The sequence below is a fragment of the Terrapene carolina genome, unplaced genomic scaffold, assembly GCF_002925995.2.
Source record: "Terrapene carolina triunguis isolate 2854851 unplaced genomic scaffold, T_m_triunguis-2.0 Scaffold97, whole genome shotgun sequence".
Lineage (NCBI taxonomy): Eukaryota > Metazoa > Chordata > Testudines > Emydidae > Terrapene > Terrapene triunguis.
This window is the reverse complement of record NW_020664448.1, coordinates 5,707,325-5,734,567: the sequence shown is the minus strand read 5'-3', so window position 1 is coordinate 5,734,567 and position 27,243 is coordinate 5,707,325. Positions and strand designations below refer to the sequence as shown.

The window sequence follows — 27,243 nt, the reverse complement described above, 5'->3', positions numbered from 1 at the left end:
AGAATCATAGAATATCAGGGTTGGAAGGGACCTCAGGAGGTCATCTAGTCCAACCCCCTGCTCAAAGCAGGACCAATCCCCAACTAAATCATAGGGTTGAGCAGGGTTGAGGCTTGCTGTGGATGTGGTGATAAAGAAGCTTGCCCTGCCGCTGTCTGTGTGCTGTTACCTGTTCAGTGGATTTCAGCATCCAGGCAACTTTCACCAGCACTTATTTCATTTAAAAGTAGAGGATTTGATTTTAAAACTCAAGCATAGTGGGCCATCTGTCTTGCTGGTGTGTCTTGATCTATGGCATTGGGGTCGATTTGGTCCAATGAGCACGTACACTGTATTCCCTCTCCCCACTAGTATTTCAATTCCAAGAGAAAACAGAAGAGTTTTTTTAACTATGCAAAATGTAACCAAAGCTTCTCAAAAGCACATGCAACATGGCTTCCTAGGCGGTGGAAGCTACATGCTAGTGCACTGAATGGTACATTTTAATGACTGCTAATTGCACTGTGCTCTTTTAATACCCAGGAGCCTTCGGTATTAGAGCATCTATTGAACATCCCATTTGGGGGGAGAGGGAAATTGTCAAGATGGAACGTTCACTGTGAGAGCCACATCTCGCATCTTGCTGAGCAGAAAAAAGCCAGAGAAAATGTCAACCATGGGTTCAGATTGACCTGGAGACTAAGAACATCAGGAGTCTCAGCATCTTTTACGGCTTCACTTTGCTTGTAGGAACCATTAACATTTCAAAGTATATGATTGTGTCTGTTGTCCAGGGTTCCAAGACCCCATTCTTTACCCTTTTTTTACTCAGAAGGTCTTTGCATCAATTTAGTGAACAACAAGATTAAATTTCCTTTCTTTGTGCTGCTCTCAAAACATTTAAACAACAGTGTGCATCAACAGTTATAAATATCCCACTGAGATTTACAGACCTAAAACATCCATTGCTGTTATTGCTTGACATTTCAGCAAGAAGGTGGCCTTTATGGGAGAGCAAATGAGAGGTGGAATCTTCTTCCAACATCATAAAGTTTTGGTATTTGTAAAATAGTAGTAATAATCGCATAATCACGTGGTGAGATATTATGGTTTCATGAGAAAGGACTCGAATCGGAGCCTTTCCAAAGCAAACACAGATTTTCTGTTTTGGTTTCAAGTAGAGTCTGATGGTTGGTGCCTGTTTTATGCAGAAATTGCGTTATATCTACCCATCTCATGGGTCTGTATATCTGTCCTGTCCAGGTATTTATACTTCACTCAACAGTATTGTATTAGAAAGCCCCAGGACAAGCTGAATGGCCCACTGCCAAACTGTTGTGCTTACTCAGGCACTCTTACTCCACCCTAGTACTCAAAAGGCTATGATAATAATAATTACTTGTTAATTAACACATTTTTATTTCATTAGCACTTAAAACATCTGTATATAATCCTCACACGTCATCTGTGAGGTGCAGGGATCAGCATGAGCCAACAGCTACCACAGATATTTCCTATTTTATTTGAGGGGAAATCTGTGTTAACTAATGGCAAAAGCTGACTTTTTAATGAAAGCCTCTATAAGAACTCTTCATTTCTAACAGACTTTCCAGCCAAGGACCTACTTTACGAACATGCATGAACTAAGCTTTGTAACATCTATGTGAGGCAGATAAACATTAATAGCCCCCTTTCATAGATGGGGAAACTAGAGAATTCTTTCCCAGGTGTCAGGCACGTGGGTCTTGCCCACTTGCTCTGGGTCTAATGGATCGCAGTATTTGGGGTCGGGAAGGAATTTCCCCCCAATCAGATTGGCAGAGACATAAGAAATAAGAACAGCCATACTGGCTCAGACCAAAGGTCCATCTAGCCCAGTATCCTGTCTTCCGACAGTAGCCAATGCCAGGTGCCCCAGAGGGAATGAACAGAACAGGTAATCATCAAATGATCCATTCCCTGGAGGGGGGGGGTTCATCTTCCTCTTCAGCATGGGGCATGGGTCACTTGCAAGTTTAAACTAGTGTAAATGGTGGATTCTTCTTCGAGTGAGGCTCCCTATTGTATTCCACGGAGGGTTATGCACATGACTCTCTGTAACTTGAAGTCTTTAAACCATGATTTGAGGACCTCAGTAACTCAGCCAGAGGTTAGCAGGTCTGTTACAGGAGTGGGTAGGTAAAGTTCTGTGGCCTGCAATGTGCAGGAGGTCAGACTAGATGATCATGATGGTCCCTTCTCTCCTTAAAGTTTGTGCGTCTATAGAGCATTAAATAACCTGCTGACATGCGCAGGGACACAGAAAAAATTAGTGTGCAAGGAAACCTCAGCAGTTCCTGGCTTCCAGTCAGTCGCTCATGTTTGTAGAACAAGGTATTCTGGTTCCATAATCTTTTCAATGCGCCCAAAACAATGCTCGCTTCTTCATTTTAGCTTTCTCACAATTATTATCCACAATAAATAAATTCCTACTGGGGGACAGTGAGAGAGAAGGAAATAATGACCCTTAAGTGTATCTTAACTAGTAGGCATTCAAATACTGTGGCAATACGCATGGTATAAGGCAGGAAGGATGGTCTACTGGAGAGAGCACTTGACTTGTACTTAGATCTGTGTTCAGTTCCCCACTCAGCCGCAGATGACCTGTGTGAACTTGGGCAAATCACTTCATCTACACTGTGCCTCAATTCCTCATCTATGAAATGAGGATAATACTTTCCTACCTCATGCAATGTTGTGAGGATAAAATCCACTAATGATTATGAGGTACTCAGATACTATGATGATGAGGGCCATGGAAGTACATAAATACATAATGGATAAGCAGATTGATATCTAAGGCTCTCTGAAAGTTCTTGTCATCCATACTTGGGCTGCTTGATTTTTTTTATTGTACCCTCATGTAGCATTTCTGGAGAAACCCAGGTGCCCCCTTCAAATCAAAACTACATGCCAGTCTGTGCTAAGTTTCCTGTTTGAATCGACAGCTATATCTGCAGCTTTCCTGTCATTAGTAAAGTTGCATGTGTGCCTGCATAAAAATGTCCTGGTTTTGAACACATCCCTGAGAGTCTCTCCTTTCTGATAGGGAGTTTATGTGAGTTTTTCTTTCTTAATACATTAATTAGGGTTTTGATAACAAATCCAGTCCCTGTTTACATGGTAAAGTGGGAATTCTAATTTCAATCAGCTTAGTTATCTTCCATTACCTGTTAGTGTACGACACTCCTGTTCATGCTAGTAGATGTCCTAATTGATTATGAAATAGAAGCAAGTGCTAATTTTGCTATGTATGTCCAAACTACTTATTTTAAAAGAACTGTTCAGATGCCTTTTCAAACCACTTGAAATTGATCCTTTCCGATGTAAAGACTTTACTAAACCCAGCACTCATCATTGGGATGTTTGACAAACTTGGACATATTTTTATAAATAAAATGACATCTATAGGCCGTGAAAATGTGCTGTTCTCGTCCTCTTTGTTTATGTTAAATAGCTCTGATGTTAATATCACTGAACAGTTTCTTGGAGAAACTATTTTGTGAAATAGGAGTTGCTCCCTTAATAGGAAAATGTCATTACAAGTGCATTGAATATCGGATCATTTCGCCGTTGAGTGCCTGAAGGTAAACTGGATGGTGATTAAATATGAAATGTTTATGTTGAGGAAGAAAGGAATGATACAGGAAGCCACATTGTTTTCCTTAATGTTTTCAGGGGGCGCGTCTTAATTGCATAAGCATGCCTCTCTCCATACCCGTGTTTGCTTTTTAAGTGTTCTGTCATGTTCCTTAACTTTACTCGCCTTTCTGTAATTTCATGGAACAGATTCATACACTGGATGGCCTGTGCAATCCCAGAAACCTACAACAAGCTGTGTCGTGGACTCATGCAAATCCAATTGGTGTTACTCACTTTTAAACCCCCAGGATGATTAGCAGAAAGCTGGAATTGTACCAGCGAGAGCTCGGTCACATGAATTTGCACTCAATCCACATACAACTAAGACCGTAACAATAACAGAATGAATTATATGTGGCAGACCTCTAAACCACGTACTCAGTCCTTACTCAGGCAAAATTCCCACTGTCTCTCCCTGTATAAGGACTGGATAAAAAAATGATTAAGGGCCTGGACAATAGCTTGTGAATACAACAATGCACAGCAAAGGCTCAGTTTCTCTGGATTTATTGGTGCATATAACATTGACTTCTTCTTAAGTGTTATCCCTAAAACTGCTCACTGAATTTTCATCCCAACTTCAGGTGTATTCTGAGACCTGGGGTCCAATTATCTTCTCACACTGGCATAAATCAGGAGCAATTCCATTGAAGTAAACAGTGCTAGACTAGTGTGAAACTAGTGTGAGAGGGGAACCAGGCCAAAGAAATGATCATATTCTTGATGGTATTGCAGAACCAGTGTGGGCTGTCAAATAACAGAAATCCCATGCTTTTCTTTTTAGCAGTGATTAGTATAAAGCAGTAGGGTGAGAGTCTACTAAGTGCCCCTGCCGTTATGAAGCTCTCCCCAGCAGAAAAAGATGACTTTTCTCATTGCTCACTACAGCCATGCACCTGTTTGGCCTAAACTGGCACCTGCAGCCGATGGAAGGGCAGATGTATGAGATCACGGAAGACACAGCCAGCAGTTGGCCAGTGCCAACGGACGTCTCCTTATATCCCTCGGGGGGCACAGGGTTAGAGTTACCTGACAGGAAAGGCAAAGGATCCAGTGAAGGTATGGTTGGTGTGTTTCCATGTTGTGAGTCCTCTGTGTCTGCCTCTAAACTCCAGCCATCCAGTCTCATACTCCATCACCCCCATACCGCCTTTCCTGCAGCACCATAGTCTGGTGCTTTTCCAGTCTTGCATGTCTAGAACTAGTTGTCAGTCACGTTTCCACATGTTTCCAAATGTCACATCCTTTTAATGTCCATTAACATGGTGATAAGGTGTATGTCCTCAAGCAAACCTACAAGGCCATTCACAAGGAGGGGATATTGGCACCACATCTCGTATGGGTACAGTATTCCACCACAAAAGCCCTGCTTCATGTCATCTATGAGCTATATTCCTGAGAAATCATACTCATGTCTTAAGAACTAAAGTGATGCCTTGAGGATTGTCACTGTGCTTTCTCTACAGCAATACAACAGTGCTTATCCTAGTATTTCTTTTGGTTACTAGATGGCATTGTTGTGAGTACCAAAATATTCGTTAAAAGTTGTTGGCATTGCAAGCTTTGGCATTATGAAGATGGCCATGTACCCTCAAGGACAGCCAGATGAAGGGCCTAATCCTGCAAAGTCTGCATGGTGCTGACCGCCTTCAATTCCCACTGAAGTTAGAGGCGCTGAGCCTGCTCAGAACCATGCAGAATCAGGGTCTAATTTCAAAAACAATACACTATTCCACAAGCAAACAAGGGTTTTGCAACTTTAATTGTGTTTTCAGTGGAGACATCAGTGCCAGAAATACCTACGGGGCTGCAAAGCACAGGGTTGTCATAACTCTAAGATTCACGTAGGGGAGATGAAGAAATGAGGAATTCAGCTTTGAATTTAATAAAGCTCTTTATGCTGCACCATCTTTTCTTCGTATTTAAGTGACGATGAGATCAAAAATCTCTCATTCCAGTAGAATTATAGTTATTGGCTGCTTTTGGTGAAGTTGTAGTTGGGGTGGGGAGGGGGGGTTGGATAAGAGGCAAGGAATGTGGGCCTGATCCAAAGCCCACTGAAATCGATGGAAGTCTTTCCACTGATTTCATTGAGCTTGGGATCAGGCCTTATATAAGTAAGCTAATTTGGTGTCTTAATTACAGCATTTTTACTTAATGGGATTATCTGTCTTTATTAATGCAAAGAAAGGCCATAGTTACATATTCCTTAAAAGCAACATAGTTGCTAATGACTGGTCAGTGTCAAATGAAATTATTACAATGTAAATCAATTAATCCAGAACTGTAGGATCCTGGACAAAGCTTGCTAGACAATGTAGTAAACTACAAAATGTTTCTGCATTCAAAAAGGCTTCATGATGAAGCTTATTTTTCTTTTGTCTTCTGTTTAAATTGCTATGTTTAAATCCCTATATATTGCATTTGATCTCTGCCTTCCCTATTCAAAGATCAAAATGAAAATAAAAATGATATATCTAATAATCAAGGGGCCAAATCAAAAGTCTTTCCTCAATTTTCTCTCAGTCCTTCTCAGACAAACCCCCCTCTGAAATCAAAAGGCGTTTTGTCTGAATAAGAGCGTGGATCTCTCTTTCTCTCTCTGTCTGTATATACATACATGCGTATGTATACGCTCACACAGTCTGTCAGCTTTTATGACCAACCCTCTTTGCACTGGGGAGCTTTACTTAGAGGGGGGGTCTCCGGGGACTACTTTAGATAGAGAGCCTTGCAGAGCCTCAGCATGATCTTCTTGCATGTCTTGGGGAACCTGTGGCCATGTGGGCGTGATCTGCTCCTGATTAAAAATTAAATAAAGACCTTGGTATGTGTCTCTACAGGGGTGACTATGTCCACCACTGAAATGCAACTATCTCTGCAGGGTGGTAACATGGTAGCCAGTCTGTGTTTACACAACAGCTTTTCTAAATAAGAATGTATGTCATTGGAATTATGAAAATTGACTTAAAAGTATCCTCAAAGAGACTACCTTTCCTATGGTGGAATTGGCCGGTTGGGGCTCACATTTCCTTAGTGCTGAAATGAATTCGGTATTGCTAGCAGTAGGCAGTTACCAGCTCTAGTCTGCCTCCAGTCCAGCAAAGCACTTTAGTGTGTGCTTAAGTCCATCCCTATTCAGCAAATTTAAGCTTCTGCTTAAGTGCCATTGAAGTCAGTGATGTATAAGCATGTACAAAAGGCTTTGATGGATCAGGGTGCTTTACTGAATCAAAGCCTATATCAGAACTCAAATCAAACTCAGTTGGGCCCAAAAATGAAACAGTTCATTTTGATAACCGAATAAATTAGGAATAGTTGCTAAGGAAACTAAAGTGTTGCATGTGCAAGGTAATGTGTTGAAAGAGCAAAGTAATTGGCAGCACAATTAGGAATTCAGATCTGAAATTAATTTTGCTTCAAGTTAGTTAGACTAAGTTTCTGATTGGAAATTGTACTGAAATTGTATTCTTATTTGAGTTTCTTTCTGGATATCCAGTTCTCAGGGGCTGATCCTTTTCTGTTTGGAGCCATTGACAACTCCTGTTGATGTCAATGGGTGACATTTACTCCCGTGCAGAAAACCTTGCTCTGAACTTTTGCACTGGGGTAAATCTCACCCAATGGGGACATGAAGCAGCTGCTTTGACTAGCTCCAGAAAAAAAAGTACATCAGACCTTTTCCTATATATTACTGACAGTCAAGAAAAGACATGTACCTTAAATCTTCACAATTATTTCTGTGGAATGGCCATTTTTGCCTCAAACACAGAACTGGTTTTGTTTTGTTTTTTTTTCATTTGAGCAAGCACCGCTCACTGTACTATAAGGAATCCATCTTATACTCATTTCTTCTGAGGTATCTACTGCACAGCAGCATTTAGTATTTTAAACTCACCCTGCCTCATTTGTTCTGATGTAAGATCTTCATTAATGACCAATCAGAAAGCACACAGTGTGCTTTGACTTTCCATTTTAATTTCCATGTGTGTATCAAACACATCAATAATAATCCCAGAAATGTATCTTTGATGTGGACCAGAACAAATAAAGTCTTTGCATCTTTTTATAGCTCCTCGCAGCTCTCTTTGCATCCCGTGGTGATAGAATAGGAAGTTTTGAAACAGAGCCTTACACACACAAGCTGTCTGTCTTAAGACTGACATTATCCTGAAAAAATGACTTTTAGGATTCACGCAAATTCTAATAATCCAATTTACAAAATAAAACTCATGGAATTAAACTAATTTGATCTCAGTTATACTATTCTATGCTATTGGCAGTGTTACAAATGGTTTAATTATAATTTCCTGTTCCCCTGTTTATTTTTGTTCATATTAATCTTGATTTTTAAACACGGATAAATAAGGAGTCTAGACTTTTCCCTGTTCCTTCGAATGCAAAGGACAAGAGTAAATTAGCCTTTGATAATAATAGCAGATCCATGTTTCTGTGAATGTGGTTTTATTCCTTTGTTGGTGTTTTCAAAATCAGACATTTATTAATGAACTTTATGTAACACAGTGTTTCTGAAAAATAATAATGATAATGAGGCATATGTGTTCCATAAGATTCCAATCCAACAAAGCCTTAAGTACATGCTTAACTTTAAGCAGGAGTAGTTTCATTGGGACTGAAAGTTAAGCATGTGCATAATAGCATTCCTGGATTAAAAAAAATTAAATGCAAACTCGTCTCCATAATAAAGATAGAAACAGCATTGGGTACTTTTTAATGTTAACATGAATTTTAACTTTTTTATCTATTTTTAATTAAGATGACATTTTAACAGTTTGAACCTGATGTTTCTGCTGCGGAGTTTACATTAGGATGATAATATATGGAGAAATTTAACATTTAAGTGGATTTTTATTATTTAAAACAGCAAAATATTTTATTTAATGACTGCAGAATTTCCCTATCAACCACCAGTTCAGCATTAAATGTGCATTGTGAGGGTATTTGAGTCGAATTCGTAATGGGTAGGAGGACATTGTAGTGTCTTATTCCCCAAATGCAGAGTATATTAAAAAAAAAAAAAAGTTCCCACAAACGTGATTTTGGTACAAATGACTTTATATTCCTGAAAGCTTCTTTCTCATTTTGTTAGAATTATTTGTTCTGTGAAACATACCGTAATGGGTTTTCATAGCAAAGAGATGAAATAGTAGGTTGATTTGAATATCTAAAGGTAATAAAGACAGCCTATGATGGTCCACATGGTATTCTCCTGGCCGCTAATTGTTCCTATAAAAGCTGAAATCTGGGAGGTGATGCTAACATATACTTTTCAAATACAAGTGTGTTTAATTATAAAATAAAGGCAGCCTCCTAAGCAATGACATTTTTCATCTTCATCTCTTTTCCTGTTCTGCTGTAATTTCAGGGGAGGCATCATGAGCCAATGATTAAAGCAAAGGCCTGGGAGTCAGTAGTCTGGGGGTTTATTTCCCTCTCTGACCCTAATTAACTGTGCTTCCCTTGGGTCCCCATTTTCCAAAGTGCCCATAATTCTGAGAGCTTAAGTGTATGGATGCCCAACTTGAGATGCCCAGGGCCTGATATCCAGAGGTGCCGAGCACCTTGTTGACTTCATTTGGAAGTGTAGGTGCTCGGAACCTCTAGATATCAGCCCAAAGTGTTTCAAAGTGAGCACCCAAACTCAGTAGACTCTTTCAGAAACTGATGCCTTAATCTTTGTGTCTCAGTTTTCCCATTTGTAAAACAGGGATAATAATCATAACCCACTCACAGAGTTATTTTGAAATCTAATAAAAACACCTTTGAGTTCTTAAATGGGAGACACTATAGAAGTGCAGCATATTATGTCCCCTATCTTTGCTGTATGTCCCTCCTTCATTTAGGCATTTTGTAATGGGGATGCCATCCCAAGTGTTCCCACAATTGACAACCATTAATTTAGCAGTGAATTTTACCATTAGTTTCCCCCTGCATAATTCACCATCACTTAAACAGATGTTCTTGACATACTCATCCAACTCCATGGTGCATGGGAAACTCACAATCACTACATTTTTTGATAATATAATAATTGCTTTCTCCATAAATAACATAAATTAATGATGTGATGTGATGTAAGATGATTTATTTTTAACGTTAAAATGTAGTTTAACAAGCTCTGTTGTTATGATTTAAGCAGAGGGCCATTTGGGAATCCATATTGCTCTTCCAAGATACATGTTTTCAGTAGAAAGATGGAGCGTAGCCAGGAGTAATCCTATCCATTTTTCTTTCATAGTCATAATTGATGCATAATGTATTCTGAAGAAGTCAGCACATTGGTAGATCAATGTCAGAGATACCAGGTTGATCAGATTACTTACAGGACGCTAGGCTAATCCAAGGGGTTTTTTTTTTGTTTCTATGTCTCAGCAGGAAAGCCCAGTAGTTTCTTTCCAGAGGACACTTTTATAGACTCTGGAGAAATTGATGTTGGACGACGAGCCACACAGAAGATTCCTCCTGGTATCTTTTGGAGATCTCAGGTGTTCATTGACCATCCAGTGCATCTGAAATTCAATGTGTCTTTAGGAAAGGCTGCTCTGGTTGGGATTTATGGCAGGAAAGGCCTTCCTCCTTCACATACCCAGGTAACAGGAGCACATTTCAACGAACCAACACTTACCTTAGAATTGATGTGCTTGTAGCTTGTTCCTTGAAAAGGTAGATGGCCCCACTTTTTATTTCAGTTACCTATCTCAAGAATTCTGTGGGTTCATGGAAGATATTGAGATTCAAATATTCAAAAATAGATGCCAACGTGACAACTGCAAAATATGCATTCACCAACATGAAGCACCAATTCAGATCCTGAATAAGGATGATTTCCCGGGTTGGAGACGTAGACAGATAATGTTATACACCAAATATACAATTTTATTTGCACAAGTGCTGATTGCATGTGTCCCAAAGTACTTGTATACACCCAAATCATGCATGGTGTGTGTTTATAGGCATGAAGCCCACTTTCATTATTTGCGCCTATTATCAGATGCTTCTGATTTGCCCATGAAACTTACTTTTTATGCTGAAATTTCCTATCCTAAAAGTGATTTTGGGAGGTATAGTTTGAAGATTATTTTTGAGAGTCATAAAAAAATGGTGAGTCTTTTTATTTTAGTTGTTAATACAAGTTGTAGATAACCTACATTGTTTGGATTTGACAAACTTGGAAAGCTTGTTTTGCTAAGAACATGGCTAAGAAATAAGGAGTGAAATCTTGGCCCCACTGAAGTCAGTGGAAAATCTCCCATTGACTTCAATAGGGCCAGGATTTTACCTAACGTCTATATAAAGAATGAAGCAAGGGAAAAAAATGCAAAAAACTAACTTTATGGTTAAGGTTCTATACTCACAAAAGTCAGGCGATTAAAAATTATTGTTACCGTATTAGATGCATTTAGACTTCATTGCCTATATATGTTAAGAAATTAAAGTTAATATCATAGAAAGTATTTGTTTTAAATTGCATTTATACAGTATGGGCCAAGTTGAAAACAATGGCGGATTCAACAACATCAGAATTTAGCTTTACATGTGCAAGAGATGGTCTTGTACTTGAGCTGGGAATCTCAATTTTTTTCTTTTACATTTTTTTATTGGTTTTAAGGTTTTATGAATTAAAAAACATGTGTCTATAGTGTGTTGGAGGCATTAGAAGAGCTCCCACGAGTATGTGAGGAGCTGTGAGAGAAACAAGAGGAGAGGAATGGGTGGAGAGAGGAGACCAGAGAGAAGCAGATCAACAGATAGATAAGGAGATCTGGCAAACTACTGGGAACAGACACAATTCCAGTCGTCTCCTTATAGGTTGAATCAGAACATGTCATGACTTACCAGAGGAAATATCATGTATGATGTTCCATAAGTGTGGGTGTCTTATGTTTAATGCAAAGCTCTTCTGCCCATCCTGAGATAGATCTGAACCAGGAAGCGTGATCATTTTCTGGCATCCTGAAGTATACAATGAACATCTTTCCTTTGTGTTTCAGTTTGACTTTGTTGAGCTCCTTGATGGGAGACGGCTACTTACCCAGGAGGTGAGGAGTCTGGAAGGACCTCAGCGGCAACCTAGAGGCTTTGTGCCAATGTCCAGCCATGAGACAGGGTTTATCCAGTATTTGGATACAGGAATATGGCATCTGGCCTTCTACAATGATGGGAAAGAGTCCGAGGTGGTTTCTTTTCTTACTACTACCATCGGTAAGGATTTACCATATTATTTTACCTAATCTATGTACCTTAAGGCTAGTTTCTCATACCCTTACTCACACTGAAGGCAGGTCTACTCTACAGCCAGGATCGACGCTCTGAGATCGATCCACCCACGGTCGATTTAGCGGGTCTAGTAAAGACCCATCAAATCGACTGCAGATTGCTCTCCAGTCAACCCTGTTCTCTACCCCCGACGAAAAGGTAAGGTGTAGACCCTGCGGTAACTCGACCTAAGGCACGTCAACTCCAGCTATTCACGTAGCTGGAGTTGCGAAGCGTAGGTTGACTTACCACAGTAGTGTAGACATAGCTTCAGTAGCATCTTAGTCCTGGCCCATCTCATTGACTTTAATGAGACTACTCAGAGACTAAAGTACTATTCAGCATAAGTGAGGATATTTGGGCAATGATTGTTCCCTTGGGAACAAAACTGCACACAACATTAATGGTAAATACTGTAAGGATTAACATATCCATGATGGCACGGACGGGGCATAACTGTATTAAAGCCCTATTTAAAAATTATGTTCTAGACAAGCTCCCTGCCGCTGCAGATGAGACCAGAGTTATTGATTACAGAGGTGGCCCCTCCTCCCTGATCCTTCTATTTGGGAATTTTGATTCTGTTTCTGTTGGGCCTATATTTTTTTTCTGGAGTGGAATTGAGCAGCTGTTCAACAGCACATAGCAGCATCAAGCAGCAGTTTGGGACAGGAAGTGAGGAATACCGTATCTGATTGAAACTGCTGGCATCACATAATTACTCAAATTGAAGTTGGGGTAGGACACCAAAGTTAATAATAATTAATAAAGTTAATAATCTCTCACAGAAAGCACTATGGGAGGAGGGATAGCCCATTGTATGAATCTGTTTTATGCCTCATCTAAAAGAAAGAGGCTGAAATTTTCAAATGGATGGGAATTGGGTGTCCAAATCTCACCCAGGCTCTCCATCAGTAAAGCAATCAGTTAGCACCAGGCACTGAGTAACCACCACCTCTTCTCACAGCACCCTGGGATTCTTCTTCCAGCATATAAATATCACTCTGTATGACCTGTCCCAGGTCTATATCTCTCTGTTTACAATCAGTCCTTTACCAGAACCTATTTCTGACTCTGTCATGTTTAATTTTATATTTGACTGACCTACTGAGCAGGTTCATATCCCCATATCCATTTTGTTGTAATTCAAATACTCCTCCATAAAACCAGCACTTAGCTTTCTTCTACCCACAATGATTGTTTAATGGACCTTTCTTCTTTACTGCATAAAGCAGGCTCATTCCAGTGTTGCCATTAATTCCTCTCCCCAAAGAGGCATTGGCATTGAGTCTCAGCTGTCTGCGGTAGCTACCTGAGAGCTATGGGTTGCAATTTGTCTTGGCAGGTTAATTAAAAGTTTAGGTCTTATTAAAGCAAAATCATTAAGGTCCAATATATAGTTTTACTTCTCAAGTTTATTTAGTATACTGCTACTGTAATATTGTGTTACAATGAAAACTTAGAACATAAGCAGGCCTTCGCTGTCAGAATTCACTGTATTCAAGGCTGTTCACAATTAAGCAACACCAGAAATAATTGCTCTTTAACTTATTAAATGGAAGACGTACTCTGCAATGTGGTTTTATTAGTTTGCTTAGTTTACTTTAGCAAATTATTGTAATTGAAACAAATTTTACCTTTATCTGACACCTCTCATCCAAAAGGATCCCCAAATGCTTTTCATATAGTGAGTTCCATTTAAAAAAGTTTCTTCTGTTCTGAAGGATTCTACCAGTTTGAGAGAGATTCCCCTGCAGATGGCATATGCCACTCAACCAGTAATAGCTCTCACAATGGAAGAGAATTCTAAAGATAATCACTGTACTTTTCAAACTGATTGCAAAGTACAAGCTGGATTCAGGCTCTTCTCCCTGCGTCAATACACTCACACGGTATAAAGGCAAGATACTGTGCTAATACACCCATCAGGACTGGGTAAGGCTCCTTTAAGTGCTCTGCACTTCAGGGTGGCCTGGTCCTCTGTGGTTAAGCTCACCCGAGTGTGCACTGTGGTTAGCCACATAACATGTGGCGCAGGCTGTGATCTTGTTTTAGACCACCTGTAAGGTGCCACCCACTACATTCCCCCATCCACCTTGAATTATTCTGCCCATTGCTGGCAGGAAGGCTCAAGGCTTTGCACTTCCAGCTCTGCCCTGCTTCCCCCATCCATCATGGCTAGCTTGTCTACATGGGTGCACTAGTCTGCACCAGAAGGGTGTAAATTCTAGGGTGCACTAGTGCGTTCTGCACTAACTGACCTGTGTGGACCCTGCTGGCATGCACTAAAAGTTCCTTAGTGCAGGTTACATAGTATTGTTTGAAATGGGACTAAATTAACGCACACTTTCAGTATGCGCCAGCAGGGTCCATATGGGCCAGTTAGTGTGTGACACACTCATGCACACTAGAATTTACACCCCCTGGTGCAGACCAATGCACCATGTAGACCAGCCCTACTAAGATGGTGCAGGCAGGATTTTGCGCTGTCTGAGGAATCATTTCACCCACCAGTTGCCATATAATAATGCAAAGCCACAGTACATAGAAAGGACACAAATGACCTGCTTTGACACAGGATGTGAAAACCACTGTGTCAGATGAGTTTAGAGTCTGAATTTTAGATAAGCACGATGTGACTGCCTGACAGGAATTTGACCAGGATACCACAGCTAAGCTAACACCTTACAAAAAGAGAACTTTAATGGCCAGAAGCGGTCAGCGCCTTGCTTATATGGTCGTTTTCAACAGCAGCCTTTAAAAATATCTGCTGGAGGTTTCCTGTGAAATCATTAAATAGGACACTATGTATAGGAGAATCTCAGACCCTTTTCAGTGTGTTCATGAGCTCTGACAAGACACGATTGCTACCCTTTAAGTCCATAAATACTGTAGCATCTTGTGTTGCAATTTCTGTTGACACCATAGTAAAGAGGATGCAGCAACCTGACATTCCAGGTTTATGAACCTGGGTGTAAAATTCCAGTGCCATATAAATATATCAAGTCATCTGTGATGAGCAGGTTACATTTATGTGCAGGGAGGGGAGGTTTGTGTTTGGGTGGCGTTGAACTCTGATGACTGTCGTTTGATTTTATTTTTGTGAGAGTGGCACATGGAAAAATCTCTGTGTGCTTATTGCAGAAATCCAAAGAAATAATAAATACAGGGAAGAAACATTTCAAATGTATAAGCATTATCAAGAATGAGGCAGGATCTAGCAGTCTGAGCACAGGATTGGGAGCCATGACTCTCTATTTTTATCCAGGTGTTGACACTGACTCCCTTCAGGCTTGTGTATGTTGTTTAATCTCTCTGTGCTTCAGTTTCCTGCTCTGTAAAATGGAGATAATACTATCTATCTGGCCCACAGAGGTGCTGTGAGAATGAATTGATTGAAGATGAAAAGTGCTATATACCTACTAATTGTTCACAATAATGAGTAACAGTTAATAACAACCGCAGAAGGCCAAATCCTGCAGCCTTTTCTTGGAAAAAACTCCCCTAACGTCAGTGGGAGTCCTGTTTGAGTATGTTACATGTTCCAGAAACAAACATTTTCGACGGATTCCGCTAAGTTTGCCTTCTGCTTTGTAACTGCCCAAACCTTCAGTAAAATCAGTCAGCATAGGTCAGTTTCTCTATATTGCAACACTGACTGTAACTATTGTACACTACCTGTCTGGACTGATCATACTCTCCATTATTCATGTGAAAACAGGAGCAAAATGCAAGCAATCTGCATTCCCAGCTCGATGGCACATTTAATTTAGTAAAGCACGAGGCTGTGCCTAGTTAGAGTTTTGGAATCCTGCAAAGCTAGAAGGAAATCCACTCACTCAGTAGTATTGTCATTTGCTTTGATAGCACTTTCATCTTAGCCCGTTTCCTATAAGGAGGTAGATTTGCCTACCATAGAAACATCACAGCCAAAAGGATTGGACTTTGTCAACATCTTTTCCTATATATGCACCCTGGCATCACATGTAAACCGTGGGAGAATGCGGCATTATAATTCCCATCAAAACTCATGCTGATGCTAAATAATTGCAGTTCGGGGGAGGGGGGAAAAGATTATTGTGGCATAGTTTTCAGCTTTTAATAACCTTTTTTCATTTCGTTCCCCTAAATTACAGCACAAAACATCATAAAGGAATGGAGAATCAGTGTCTCTCAATAATGAATTAACCTTCTTGTAAATGACATTGGCAGCACGTTCTGAAATTTTTAATAGAAACACTTCTCTGAAAAGTGCCTTGTGGATTCACCTCTGCCTGACAGCAGTGATTTAGTCAGAGCAATCTGCTATAAGTGGAATAAAATAGGAGGCTAAGGGAGAACTGGAGTCAGCACATCTGAGACAGAGATATTGGCCAAAAATCTGTTCAGTGGAGGCAAGAAACATCTGAGAGCCTGAAATCAGCGTCTATGAAGTCAGAGAGGGAGCCTGTCAGCAGCTGTTCCCGCTGAGCTATAGCAGGCTGGGCTATGTAGGGCCATGGAAAAATCAAAAGGAAGAAAGCATTCAGCTATGCGCTAGAGAGGGAGAGAGAGAGACAGCATGTGGGAGAAGAGGTTGTCTGTTTACCAGTGCAACTTCATACCCCAGCAAGCAAAAGGAAGTGCATGTAGAATGCCCATTATGAGATGTGAGGTTTTAGCTAGCTTTTAGCTTCGGCAAGCGGCATGATTTAAGATTAAGAAAAGTACTGTCATTCCTCCTGCCCCCTCCGCTGCCCATAAAGAAAACTGCCAGTGAGTGCTTTTCTCCATCAAAGTACAAAGAGACCTAGAGGTTGTATTTATAAAGCCCAGTAAGTGTGCACAGCACTTTACAGTACATATCAAAAAGCAGGCTCCTTCCTGCAGGAGTCTAAAATATAACCAAGCCCAGTACATTCCCTGGGACAAGAGTTCAAATGCAAGAAGGTGTAGAGACATTGTCAGCCAGGAGATTGACATAGGAATACTTCACAATAGTAGACTAGGAGAGAGAGGGTGCATGACTTGTCCTGGGTGCAGGAGGCGGCGCAAGAAATCATATGAAGAGTTCTGACTTAACCCTGTCTGAAAATTTCTCTGCACAGATTTCGGTATTTAGGTTGCTCCCAAGAAAGTCTAGTGGGAGTTTCTGTAACTCACACTTGTTTCAGTACAGTCAGTGCCTATGTTCCACCGACTTAGCCACTTACAGAAACTCGGAATCCATTAGAGGGTCTCTCACCCTCTCTGTTGGTGTCTGAGAGAGTCTAAATGTACATGCTGAGGAGCCAAAAGAAGGTACAAGCTAAAATAGGATGACATCTGCTTTAACTCACCCCCTTCTTCCCGCTCCTCAAATTCTGAGTTACACTGACTTAGACTTCCTTACACATCGAGAGAGTGGGCGTAAGTAGGTCTAAGGGAGCCTCGGTAGATGAGCATCTAGCTTACACCATCTGATCCATTCTTTCTGAGTTTGGCCCTGAGGCTCTCCTCCAGCAAAGCACTTTAGTTAAGGGCCCTTGCGTCTAAAGACATTGACTGGTTTCATCCACCTCACATTGCCTGGATGGGCCCAGCTATTCAGAAAAGCTATTTCCCTTTTATTTGCATGGTCCACAATAAGTGTCACTTTTCCTGAGTCACAGCAAGACTTCTGAGCATTTCTGCCTCATGGGGCCATTCTCTGGGCACGTAGCTAAGAATCCTTCACTTCCTAGGCTCAGAGACATTTCCGTCTGCTCAACCTGTACAGAAAAAAAATTGAAATTAAAGAAAAATGACGGGTGAGGAAAGTTACAACTTTACTTTTGCTAAACTATTAGTGGTACTTCGCATGGTCTGCAAATAGGTTTTGCCTTTAGCTCTGTGATTCCCCTTGCATGCCCTTGCTGACAGCTACTCCATTGGATGGCCTTTTTTGATTAGCCTCAAGCCTTCAGCGCCTTCTTCCTGATACTTCGGATTCCTCCTGTTCGGTTCAGATACCTCCCACACAGGTTCCTCACAGAGTTTTAAAGCCCTGTCAGATTATAGTTAGGAGCTCTGTTCTCTTTCTGCCCTGTGATCAATCCCCTTCTGTGAAATCACAGAATCTGCATCCTGGGTTACCCCTCAACACCTTTGTTACTTCCACCCACATGGCATCCTGTTACTCTTTGCACAAACCCAGAGTCATCCATTTGTTTAGGATTTTTCATGTGAATTCAGTGGTCATGAAAGATTGACAGCTGTGCACACTGAAATCTTACATTTATCCTGTTACTAACAGGTTCATAATAGGCAGCAGTATTGCAAGTGTCTCTGCTACTCCACCACTATGTCTTAAACTAAAGCAATTACCAGAAACATTTTCAGAAGCATCTAAGTCCCATTTTCAAAAGTGACTTAGGCACTTAAGCCTAAATCTAATTGAAAGTCAATGGCACTTAGGCTTCTAGGTGCCTAAATCTCTTTTGAAAATAGGATTTAGGGCATGTCCTCACTAGAAACGTAAGTCAGCCTATTTTAGGTTGACTTACTTACTGCGGTGGTACATGTTCACACTACCCTTCGTCTGTCGGTGGTGCGCGTCTTCACCAGGAGCACTTCCACCAACCAAAGAGGGGCAGTGTGGGGGCTGAGACCCTGGACCATCAGCTCCATATACAGCTCCCTGCCTGGAGCCTGGCTGCCCCTCAGGCTCTCGGCTCCCCACCGCCGGGAGCCCAGCTGCCCCCTGGGCTCTCGGCTCCCTGACGCAGCTAGGCTCCTGGCTGTGAGCTCCATGCCCAGAGTCTGAGCAGCTCCCGGGAGCCTCGGTGCAGCCGCTGGGCTCCCCGCAGGGAGCAGAGAGCCTCCGGGAAGTACCAGGGTTCATGGAGAGCCACCCTGCTGTACCAGGGCTCCCCATGGGGAGCAGGGAGCCTCCAGGCAGCAGCCTGGCTGGGAGTGGGGAGCCCGGGGGCAGCCAGGCTCTAGCTGGAGCCCTCCACCTGCCCCGGTGACAGCCCAGTTTTCTTGCCAATTTAGTCATCAGTGCTGGAGCTGTGAAATTGACAAGAATGACATGTAAGTAACACAGTTCTACACAGACACTGCTTTGCCATAACTACACCGACATAAGCCACACGCCTCTCATGGAGATGGAGTTATGTCGGCGTAGTAGGGCACTTACATCGGCGGGAGCAAGGCTGTAGTGTGTACACTGACATAAATAGGTTGACCTAAGCTGCCGTATGTTGACCTTACTGTGTCGTATAGACCAAGCCTTAGTTTCATAAGTTACTTAGGACTTTGAAATTGCAGCCTAGGCTGAAGCTCGGGCTCTGAAGCCTAAGGATGGGGAGTCAGCTTCAGAATTCAAGCTCCGGCCCGACTCGCAACTTCAAAGCACTGCCTACACAGCTATTTTTAGAGTGCTAGCATGAGCCTTGCTAACCCGGGTCTGTCAGCCTGGCCTGGGAGACTTATTGCCGCCAGCCGTGTAGATGTACCCTGAGGCACTTTTGAAAAATTTACCCCACGGCTAGAGCTGAGAAGGCAACTTGCTCTTGGCACCTATTCAGTCCTTGCTGTCTTTGAAACATCACAACTGGTGCCAACTACAGTGGTGGTTTCTGTGAGGTAAATAACTATTCATGAAGAATTGGATTGACAGCCGTCATTAACACAGTCCACTGAGCAGCCCCTGATGGTACCCGCTTTTGGTCATTTCTAAACCAGGTTGAGTAAAAACTCTGGAACTAGACGCTTTCTGTCCCATTACCAACCCGCCTAACCTGTTAGCTCCTCAAGAGGCTTGTTCCTTTGTTAATATTGTTATCCATCTAGGTATTATTACTGTGTTTTAAACTGCAATGGATGAATTTCAAAAGGTTCACAATCCAGGTCTCAGATCAGCTGCTTATCCAATAATTACCCAGACCTCTTATCTCTGCAAAATTCAGCTTTAAGCCTTGCAAGAAAAGACTTTCCCACACCGTTAATAGCACTTCCAGTTACCCCTGATGGGTCAAAAGTAGCTGCGGGGAAGGGGTGGAATTAAAATGTAGATCCTTTTAAAAAAACCTTTGGTTTGGGTCTAGAAATTGAGTTTTGTTCGGGAGGGAAATGTGGGGCGGGGCTTGTATTTTTCACACTGGCTTGCGTTTCCGTAGTTGAAATCCTCCGTGAGGTTCTTGTATGTTACCCTCAGTAAATAAGTGCCTATGTGTCCATCCAGGTAATCATATGGCCTTCCTCACTGTAGCAGCTGAGTACCTCCTGTGACTGCACCACAGCCACCATAACTCCCTAAATCCCCTCACTTGTGCCCCAGCCCTGCAGGGCTTCCAAAAACTTCCTCACTGTCAGGGGGGTGAAGCACTGGAATAAATGGCCTAGGGAGGTAGTGGAATCTCCATCACTGGGGATTTTTAAGAGCAGGTTGGACAAACACCTTTCGGGGATGGTCTAGATAATACTTAGCCCTGCCTTGAGTGCAGAGAAGTGGACTAGATGGCCTCTCGAGGTCCCTTCCGGTTCTATGATTCTATGATTGCTGAGCATTCTGATTTCCCACTGAAGTGAGCTGAGGATGCTCAGCGTCTCCGAATATCAAAGCCCATCTCTCTAGTTGCCCCTGTGTTGCCTGTGATTTCCTGCAGATTTAATACTTCTCCAGGTTTTGAAGTCCTTTTCAGTTTCAGTCAGTGGCCAATTCCCATCCTGCCATTTGGCTAGTGTCACTGCCAGACAAACAACACGGAAAGCAGATCCCACACTGTTTCCTTATTATTTCTGCCAGAGTTGTCATAGGACATGTGCGGCATTCTAGCTATGCCGTGCAAATTGAAGTAGGCTGGCTGCGCTCTTGTCTAACACCTGTTCTGACGGCGCGCCATTCTGTCTGCTAAATGGGGCTTTCTTAAACAGCTGGGGCCCAAGGTGCTTCCAAAAACCTGAAATCAGACCAGTCAGTCCAAATCTAGGTCTTACATAGGATGACCTTTTTTTCCTCTTTGCAAGTGTCCAAAAGAATTCTTGCATAACAACCCTCGCTCCCAACTGATGGTGTGCATAATGGTTATTTGCAGGATCTTTGAGTCAGAAACTTACGGCACCTCAAATAAAGGGGAAATCTGTGACACATCTCAAAGATAATTAAGTAGTAAGAAACTGTAAAGGGCAGACACGTGGCACTAACAGTTTTCACAGCCTCTGTTTCTGCATACAGTGTGTCTCTTCCTTGATTCTCTGAGTGGAAAGGCTACGTTTCAAAGTAATTTTTGGGATTGTCCCACTCCGTGTAAAGATTAGCAGTAAACCACAGATGGAATAATTAATTCAGCATCCGCTCTCAGGACAATTTTTTTGGCATGAATTCCTCTTCAGAATAGTCCTTGTAATTTCAGAAGACACTGCAGGAATGAAAAATAAATGTTGGTTAATGCACAAGGAATGTTCTCTCTATTTTTGATTAGTAGTTTGCAAGAGAAAAAAAGAGTTGTTTTTTTTTAACAAGCTCTGCCTACATCTGTACTAACATGGGCTGGTATCCTTGAACTCCCTCAGTCACCCACTGCTTGTCAATGTGCTGTTTGCAGCAGACAAGTTTTCTTGATCTGATAGAGTTTGTACTAAAGGTTTATTGATTGGGGTAATTACCTCAGCTTTAGGGTCAAGAAAAGGTTTATTTAATTCTAAAGTTACTTTTTTTATTTTGTTATGTTTCTTAGAACAGTGGAATTCTGCTTTAATGACAAGGCTTCTAGTGTTATCTGAAGCCTTCTGGAGACATTTGCAAATCAAGGAAACTCCAGGACATATGGTTTTAGTTTTTGCACTTTTGTATATAGCTCTGTCTGTATGTCCCAGGCTACAGGCTAATGTAAGCACAGCTTGTTTTATTCCTGTGTCATATTACAGTGCTGCTTGACTTTTAATTCCATTTATGCTCTAGCAGTAAAGAGCAAAAATACGGGTTCTGAGAGTTGCTTGTATATTTTGGCAAACAGAAGGAAAACCCTCTTTGTGTTGGAACAACGGGCTTCTTATTGCTTAATTTTCAAATGTCTGTGCTTAAAGGGTACCCATAAAATATGTGCTTGGATGCACGAGCAGGTAATTGAGCACATCCGTCGGGTAGAAGCCAACAGAGGGTCAACTTCTCCCAACAGTTACCAGAGATTTCTCTTGTTCTTTGTAGAGGGGGAAATGGGCACCACCCTGCTCCCTGCCCCTCTCATTCCCCCCACTGTGTGGTAACCGTTGGCCCATGGTGATGTTTTAACAATGACCACTTTTCTGCATGCACAAATGCATACGTAGTGAACTCATGACTCCTTTCTTTAATCCTTACAGCACTCTCTGCAAGGTAGATACAGTAAGTGGGGTCGAACCCATTTTATAGATGGGTAAACTGAGGCACAAGGTTAAATGATTTGCCCCAGTTCACGCAGCAAGCCACCTGGAGAGCCAGAAACAGAACTAGGAATTCAGACACCACCACCCCCATCCCGCTCTAAAAATGTAACCCATTAAATGTTTGCCATTCTGGGTACTGCATCCATAATGTATTAGCCCAAGTCTGTGTAAAGTGAAAATGAATTTATTTTTAATGTACCTAAAATGATAGCACTGCTTTATTTAATGACATTTATTTAACTGAATCAGTCCACAGTTGAGGGCGTGAGTGTGTGAGAGTGGGTGTGTGTTTTTCCTAGAATATGTACACACATTCACAATATCATTTCAAATAAGTCTCAAAGGCAGCTTTAGCCTTGCCCTAAGCTACAAGCACAGAAAATGTAACATACTGAACTTCCCATTTGCTAGTTTAAACCTTAAGGCTGAATAATTGTTGTTTCCTATATTAGTTTGCAACAATTTATATGAGTGAGAAGGGACAAAAAAATTTCAGTAGATTTATGCTTGCAATCCCTTAGGCAAAACAGGGATATGAGAATGTCATTTATTGGACCATAATTCAGATTTTGAAATATGCCATTTGCAAAAAGAAAGGAAGGAAAAGAAACATTCCCAAGGTATGGTCTAGAAAGAGCAGCAGGTCTCAGACTTTAGCAACCCGAGGACCCTCATTTTGATTTAAGCAACAGAGGGTCCTGTGGCACCTTTAAGACTAACAGAAGTATTGGAGCATAAGCTTTCGTGGGTGAATGCCCACTTCATCAGATGCAAGGGATTTTTAAATTTTGATTTAAAAATTTTCGCAGACCCCCAAACTCCTCGCTTAGCCCCAGGCCCTGCCCTCACTCCACCCCTTCCTCCAAGGCCTCACCCACACCCCACGTCTTCCTGCCCCTGCTCCACCCCTGCCCCTCCTCTTCCCCTCCTCTTTCTGCTCCCTCCCTCAAGCATGCCCTATCCCCACTCCACCCCTCCCTTCCAGAGCCTCCTGCACGCCACTGAACAGCTGTTCCCTAGCATGCAGGAGACACTGGGAGAGAGGGGGAGGAGTTGATCAACAGGGCCGGCAGCCCCGGACATGATTCCGCCCCATCCGCTGAGCACACCCGTCCCCGCTCCTCCCCCTCCCTCCCAGCGCCTCCTGCATGCTGGGGATCAGTTGATCATCAGGACCTGCAGACCCCCTGGAGTGTCCATGGACCCCAGTTTGGTCTAGAGTACCATTGTCTTACATGCTAGTTGCAGAGATGAATGTGGTACCCTCATTATACGTAAGAACTGCACTTTAAAGATTCCCTCTCACCTAAATAATGTGGGAACTGTATTCAAGTAAGTAGGCTTTATTACACCCCAGGAACTCCATTTGCTGAAAGTTCCTCCCAGCTAGCTTATGACATGTGTGATAAATGAGTAGGTAAGAGCGTCTGAGATAGATCCAAGATTTTGAAATGGTCCCATGCAATTCCTTAAGAACTGTAATTTGCTGTCCCTTCTGTGTCTTTCTTCAGTGTTCATGTGTCTCTTAAGGTATCAGAGTAGAAATTGTGTTTGTTGTACATCACTAAACAGCAGAGGCACATAGGGAGAGATTTTCCAAAAGCCTGCAATGCTGCCCTAACTCTGGTCCAGGTCAAGTCGATGGGAGTTTGACCATTGACTTCAATTAGAGCAGAATTACCAGTGACTTCAATGGAAGCAGAGTTAGGCCAATGCTCAGTGCTTTTGAAATCCCACCCATTGTGCTTCCAAGCAAACAGTGGCCTTCATCTACCAAGCATTCCTCGCTGGCAGGATTTCTCTTAAAAAGGAGAGTGATGAACAGGAGAGATAAGCATTCTCCCAAACCAAACCTTCCCCTCTTTCCAAAACCAGACTAAGATCAAACCTTCTTTAAGCTTCTGAAGTGATTGGGCTTCCCCCATCCCATTTCCAGATTCCAGCTGGGAATAGAACCAGAAGTTCTAAAAATATATCACGAAAGGCTGTTTGTGCGGCTTTTCCAGCTGATTTAGAACTAGATGTGCTGAAATACTGTGAAGAAGGTTGCTGTTGCACTAAGCTGGTATGCTGATGAGGGCTCTATAAGTAACTAGAAAGTATTTCAAGCCAGGACTAGAAGCAGAAGTGCTGAAATCTCACATGATGTGCTGGGGCCTTCGGTGGACTCAGACGGTCCAGGTAGTTTGGATAAGCAGTCCAAGCTTTTGGACGTTTATCCAAACTGATCCCAGACTCCAAACTTTATGTACTTCACCATTCTGAGTTTGAAACAATCCAGACAGCAGAGTCACTGCTGCATTGAGCAGGAATGTGCTGTCAATAGGCTGATGGAAGTATGGGGTACCTGCCATTAAAAATGTGTTTCATTGGTTCCAGCAGAGAAGGAGTCCGGGGAGATCAAAATGAAATTGGATGGTGTGATTATGGTACTTCACATTGACTTTCTGGGGAAGCATTTTAAAGGAATGTCTTCCCAGTGCCCTTTTCCTAATGTAGCTTCCTGATACCTGCATGTGGAGGTTAGACCTCCAGTGGGATTTGAGAGTAAAAAGGGGGTTACATACATGGATCTTTAATTAAATCAGACCTCCCAACCTTCAGAAAAAAATCAAAATCTGGCAAACCATCAAGTGGCATTAGCAGTATCAGCATCAAACTAGGCGTCCTGCAGAAGAGGAAACTGAGAACGATCACTCAGAAATAATGACTGGGTTTCCATGATGCTGTCAAGACATTCACAATCCCAGCTGCCAGGTGTGGATGATTTGAACTAGAAAAGTAAACGGATTCTAAAATACAGATGAAGCAGAAGAATTGAAATTTCTGCAGGTGCAGAGAGGAAGGAACCAATCCTTTCAGACTTCAAATTGGGAAGGAAAAGGAGGAGCAAGAGAATATTGGATCCAGCATGTCTGCATTTGCTTTAGTTGTGGGGTCTTTTATGTACCCACAGTATCAAGTTTGAAATTTCCAGGTGTCTGAAACCTGTATTATCTCCTCTCTCCTCCATGATCCTTTGTTAGCATCATTATCAGAATGACTGTAACAGCTGACAGTCCTTTCGATTTATAATTCCACCAGAATGAATTTCATTGAATAGCATTGTTTCCTTAGAAAGCAAATGAACCCCCAAGAGGTCCCAATGTGCTGGACAGATGAAATTATGGGTTGTGTTCACTGAGGGTCAGAATCTTCTTCAGCCTTTACTGTCTTTTACTTCCCAAGGGCTGTTATAGTACTTGTTAAACAGGGAAAGCAGTGATGAGGCTTACTGTGGCTGAGAGCAATTATTGCAGTGAGAATATGGGTGTGAATATTCCCCTGGGCCAGAGCAAGGTCAGAGAGAAGGTGGCTTGCTGGGGCTGGCTGGGACCCGGGCAGCAACACAGAGTTGCTGAAACATAAAAATGACCACACAGACCACAGCACTGTGCCAGGGCCTCTGGTGGGAGGGGAGGGGTGCAGAGACCCTCTATGTCAGTGTTACTCCACTGGAGAGTGTTTGGGGGGGGTCCTTCTGCCTTGGCATCACTGGCATAAAAGAGTTCAAGGGGCAATGATGAACTGGGCCCACGGGTCTGACTCCCTGCTGCAGTCATTCACACTGGTGCAAAGCAGGGGTAAAACACAACCAGATCAGAATGGACATGTTTGCTGCTCCCTTTACTCAGGTTTAAAGGACTAGAGAGGGGGCGGGGCTTGTGGAGAGTCCGTCCTAATGGCTTCCTGCCTGGGCATAACTGGGTTTATTTACTTAACTTGTAAAAATCCATCTGCGGTAACCCTTGGGATCACGTACAGCTGGTTGGTTGGTTGGTTTGTTTAACGAAAGCATTCATGTTTGTAGCAAGATTGTTCAACAGGAATAGGATAGACAGGCCAAGCTTAACAATCACTTTAACATGGGAAAGGGGATTTAAAACATGAGCCGAGATGGGTTTTCCTGCAAGTTCTGTGCCGTGGTTTGGTTTTCTATAAATGCTCTCTCCGCCCCCGGTTGGTTGGTTTTTGTTTGGCAGTCTTCTTAAGCAGCCAGGGCCAGCACAAGCAACGGTTAAGTGAACACCTTTTTCTTTGAAGGTGAGCAGATTGACATGGTAATTCACTCAGCCTGCTGGAAACCTTAGAGGCAAGCACAAGTCTTTGAGCCCACTTCTTCTGGTGAGGCAGTGTGGACAACTAGTTAGAGCATAGGACATGGAATCAGGATTCCTAGTCTTGTACTGGCTTGCTGTGTGTCCGTAGGCTAGTCATTTAACCTCCCTGGATATGTCTACACTGCAGCTGGGAGCGACGCTCAACGCAGGTAGACACATTCACACTTTTAGGGCTCAAACTAGCACACTAAAAATAGCAGTACGGACGTTATGGGACTGGCAGGGGCTTGGGCTAGACACCCCAGCTCAGACCCATCCTGGACTCTTCAGTCTAGCAGAGAAAGGTATAAGACAGTCCAGTGGCTGGAAGTTGAACTAAGATAAATTCAGACTGGCAGTAAGTTGTACATTTTTAACAGTGAGGGTGATTAACCATTGGGACAATTTACCAAGTGTTGTGGTGGATTCTCCACCGCCAACAGCCTGGGTTCAAGCTTAGGTGGCCAGCGCAAGTCCCTGCAGGTACCCCAATGTCACACTGCTGTCTTTACTGTGCTAGTTTGAACCCCGCTAGCGCAAGTCTGTCCACCACACACAGGCGCCGGCTTCTAACTTTCCCCGGGGGTGCTCAACCCCTGCTCAGCCGCAGGCCCTGCCCCCACTCTACCCCTTCCCCCAAGCTCCAGCCCCGCTTCTTCCCGCCCCTGCCCCGCCTCTTCCCGCCCCCACTCTACCCCTTCTGCCAAGCTCCAGCCCCGCTTCTTCCTGCCCCGCCTCTTCCCGCCCCCTTCCCCCAAGCTCCAGCCCCGCTTCTTCCTGCCCCTGCCCCACCTCTTCC

The 27,243-nt window shown here is 42.6% G+C and overlaps 1 protein-coding gene across 3 annotated transcripts in view; it reads left to right on the top strand.

Annotated features, from left to right (window-relative positions):
* TENM4 (teneurin transmembrane protein 4) overlaps nucleotides 1-27,243 on the top strand; it is a 419,617-nt gene that overhangs the window by 210,325 nt on the left and 182,049 nt on the right. For 2 of the 3 annotated variants that reach the window (XM_024200637.2, XM_029911562.1), the window contains exons 6-8: nucleotides 4,549-4,719; nucleotides 10,057-10,271; nucleotides 11,673-11,883. In XM_024200637.2, the coding sequence (XP_024056405.2) occupies nucleotides 4,549-4,719; nucleotides 10,057-10,271; nucleotides 11,673-11,883 (597 nt within the window). Of the gene's footprint in view, nucleotides 1-4,548; nucleotides 4,720-10,053; nucleotides 10,272-11,672; nucleotides 11,884-27,243 lie in introns of those variants that run through there. The other variant, XM_029911563.1, reaches the window with a different exon arrangement.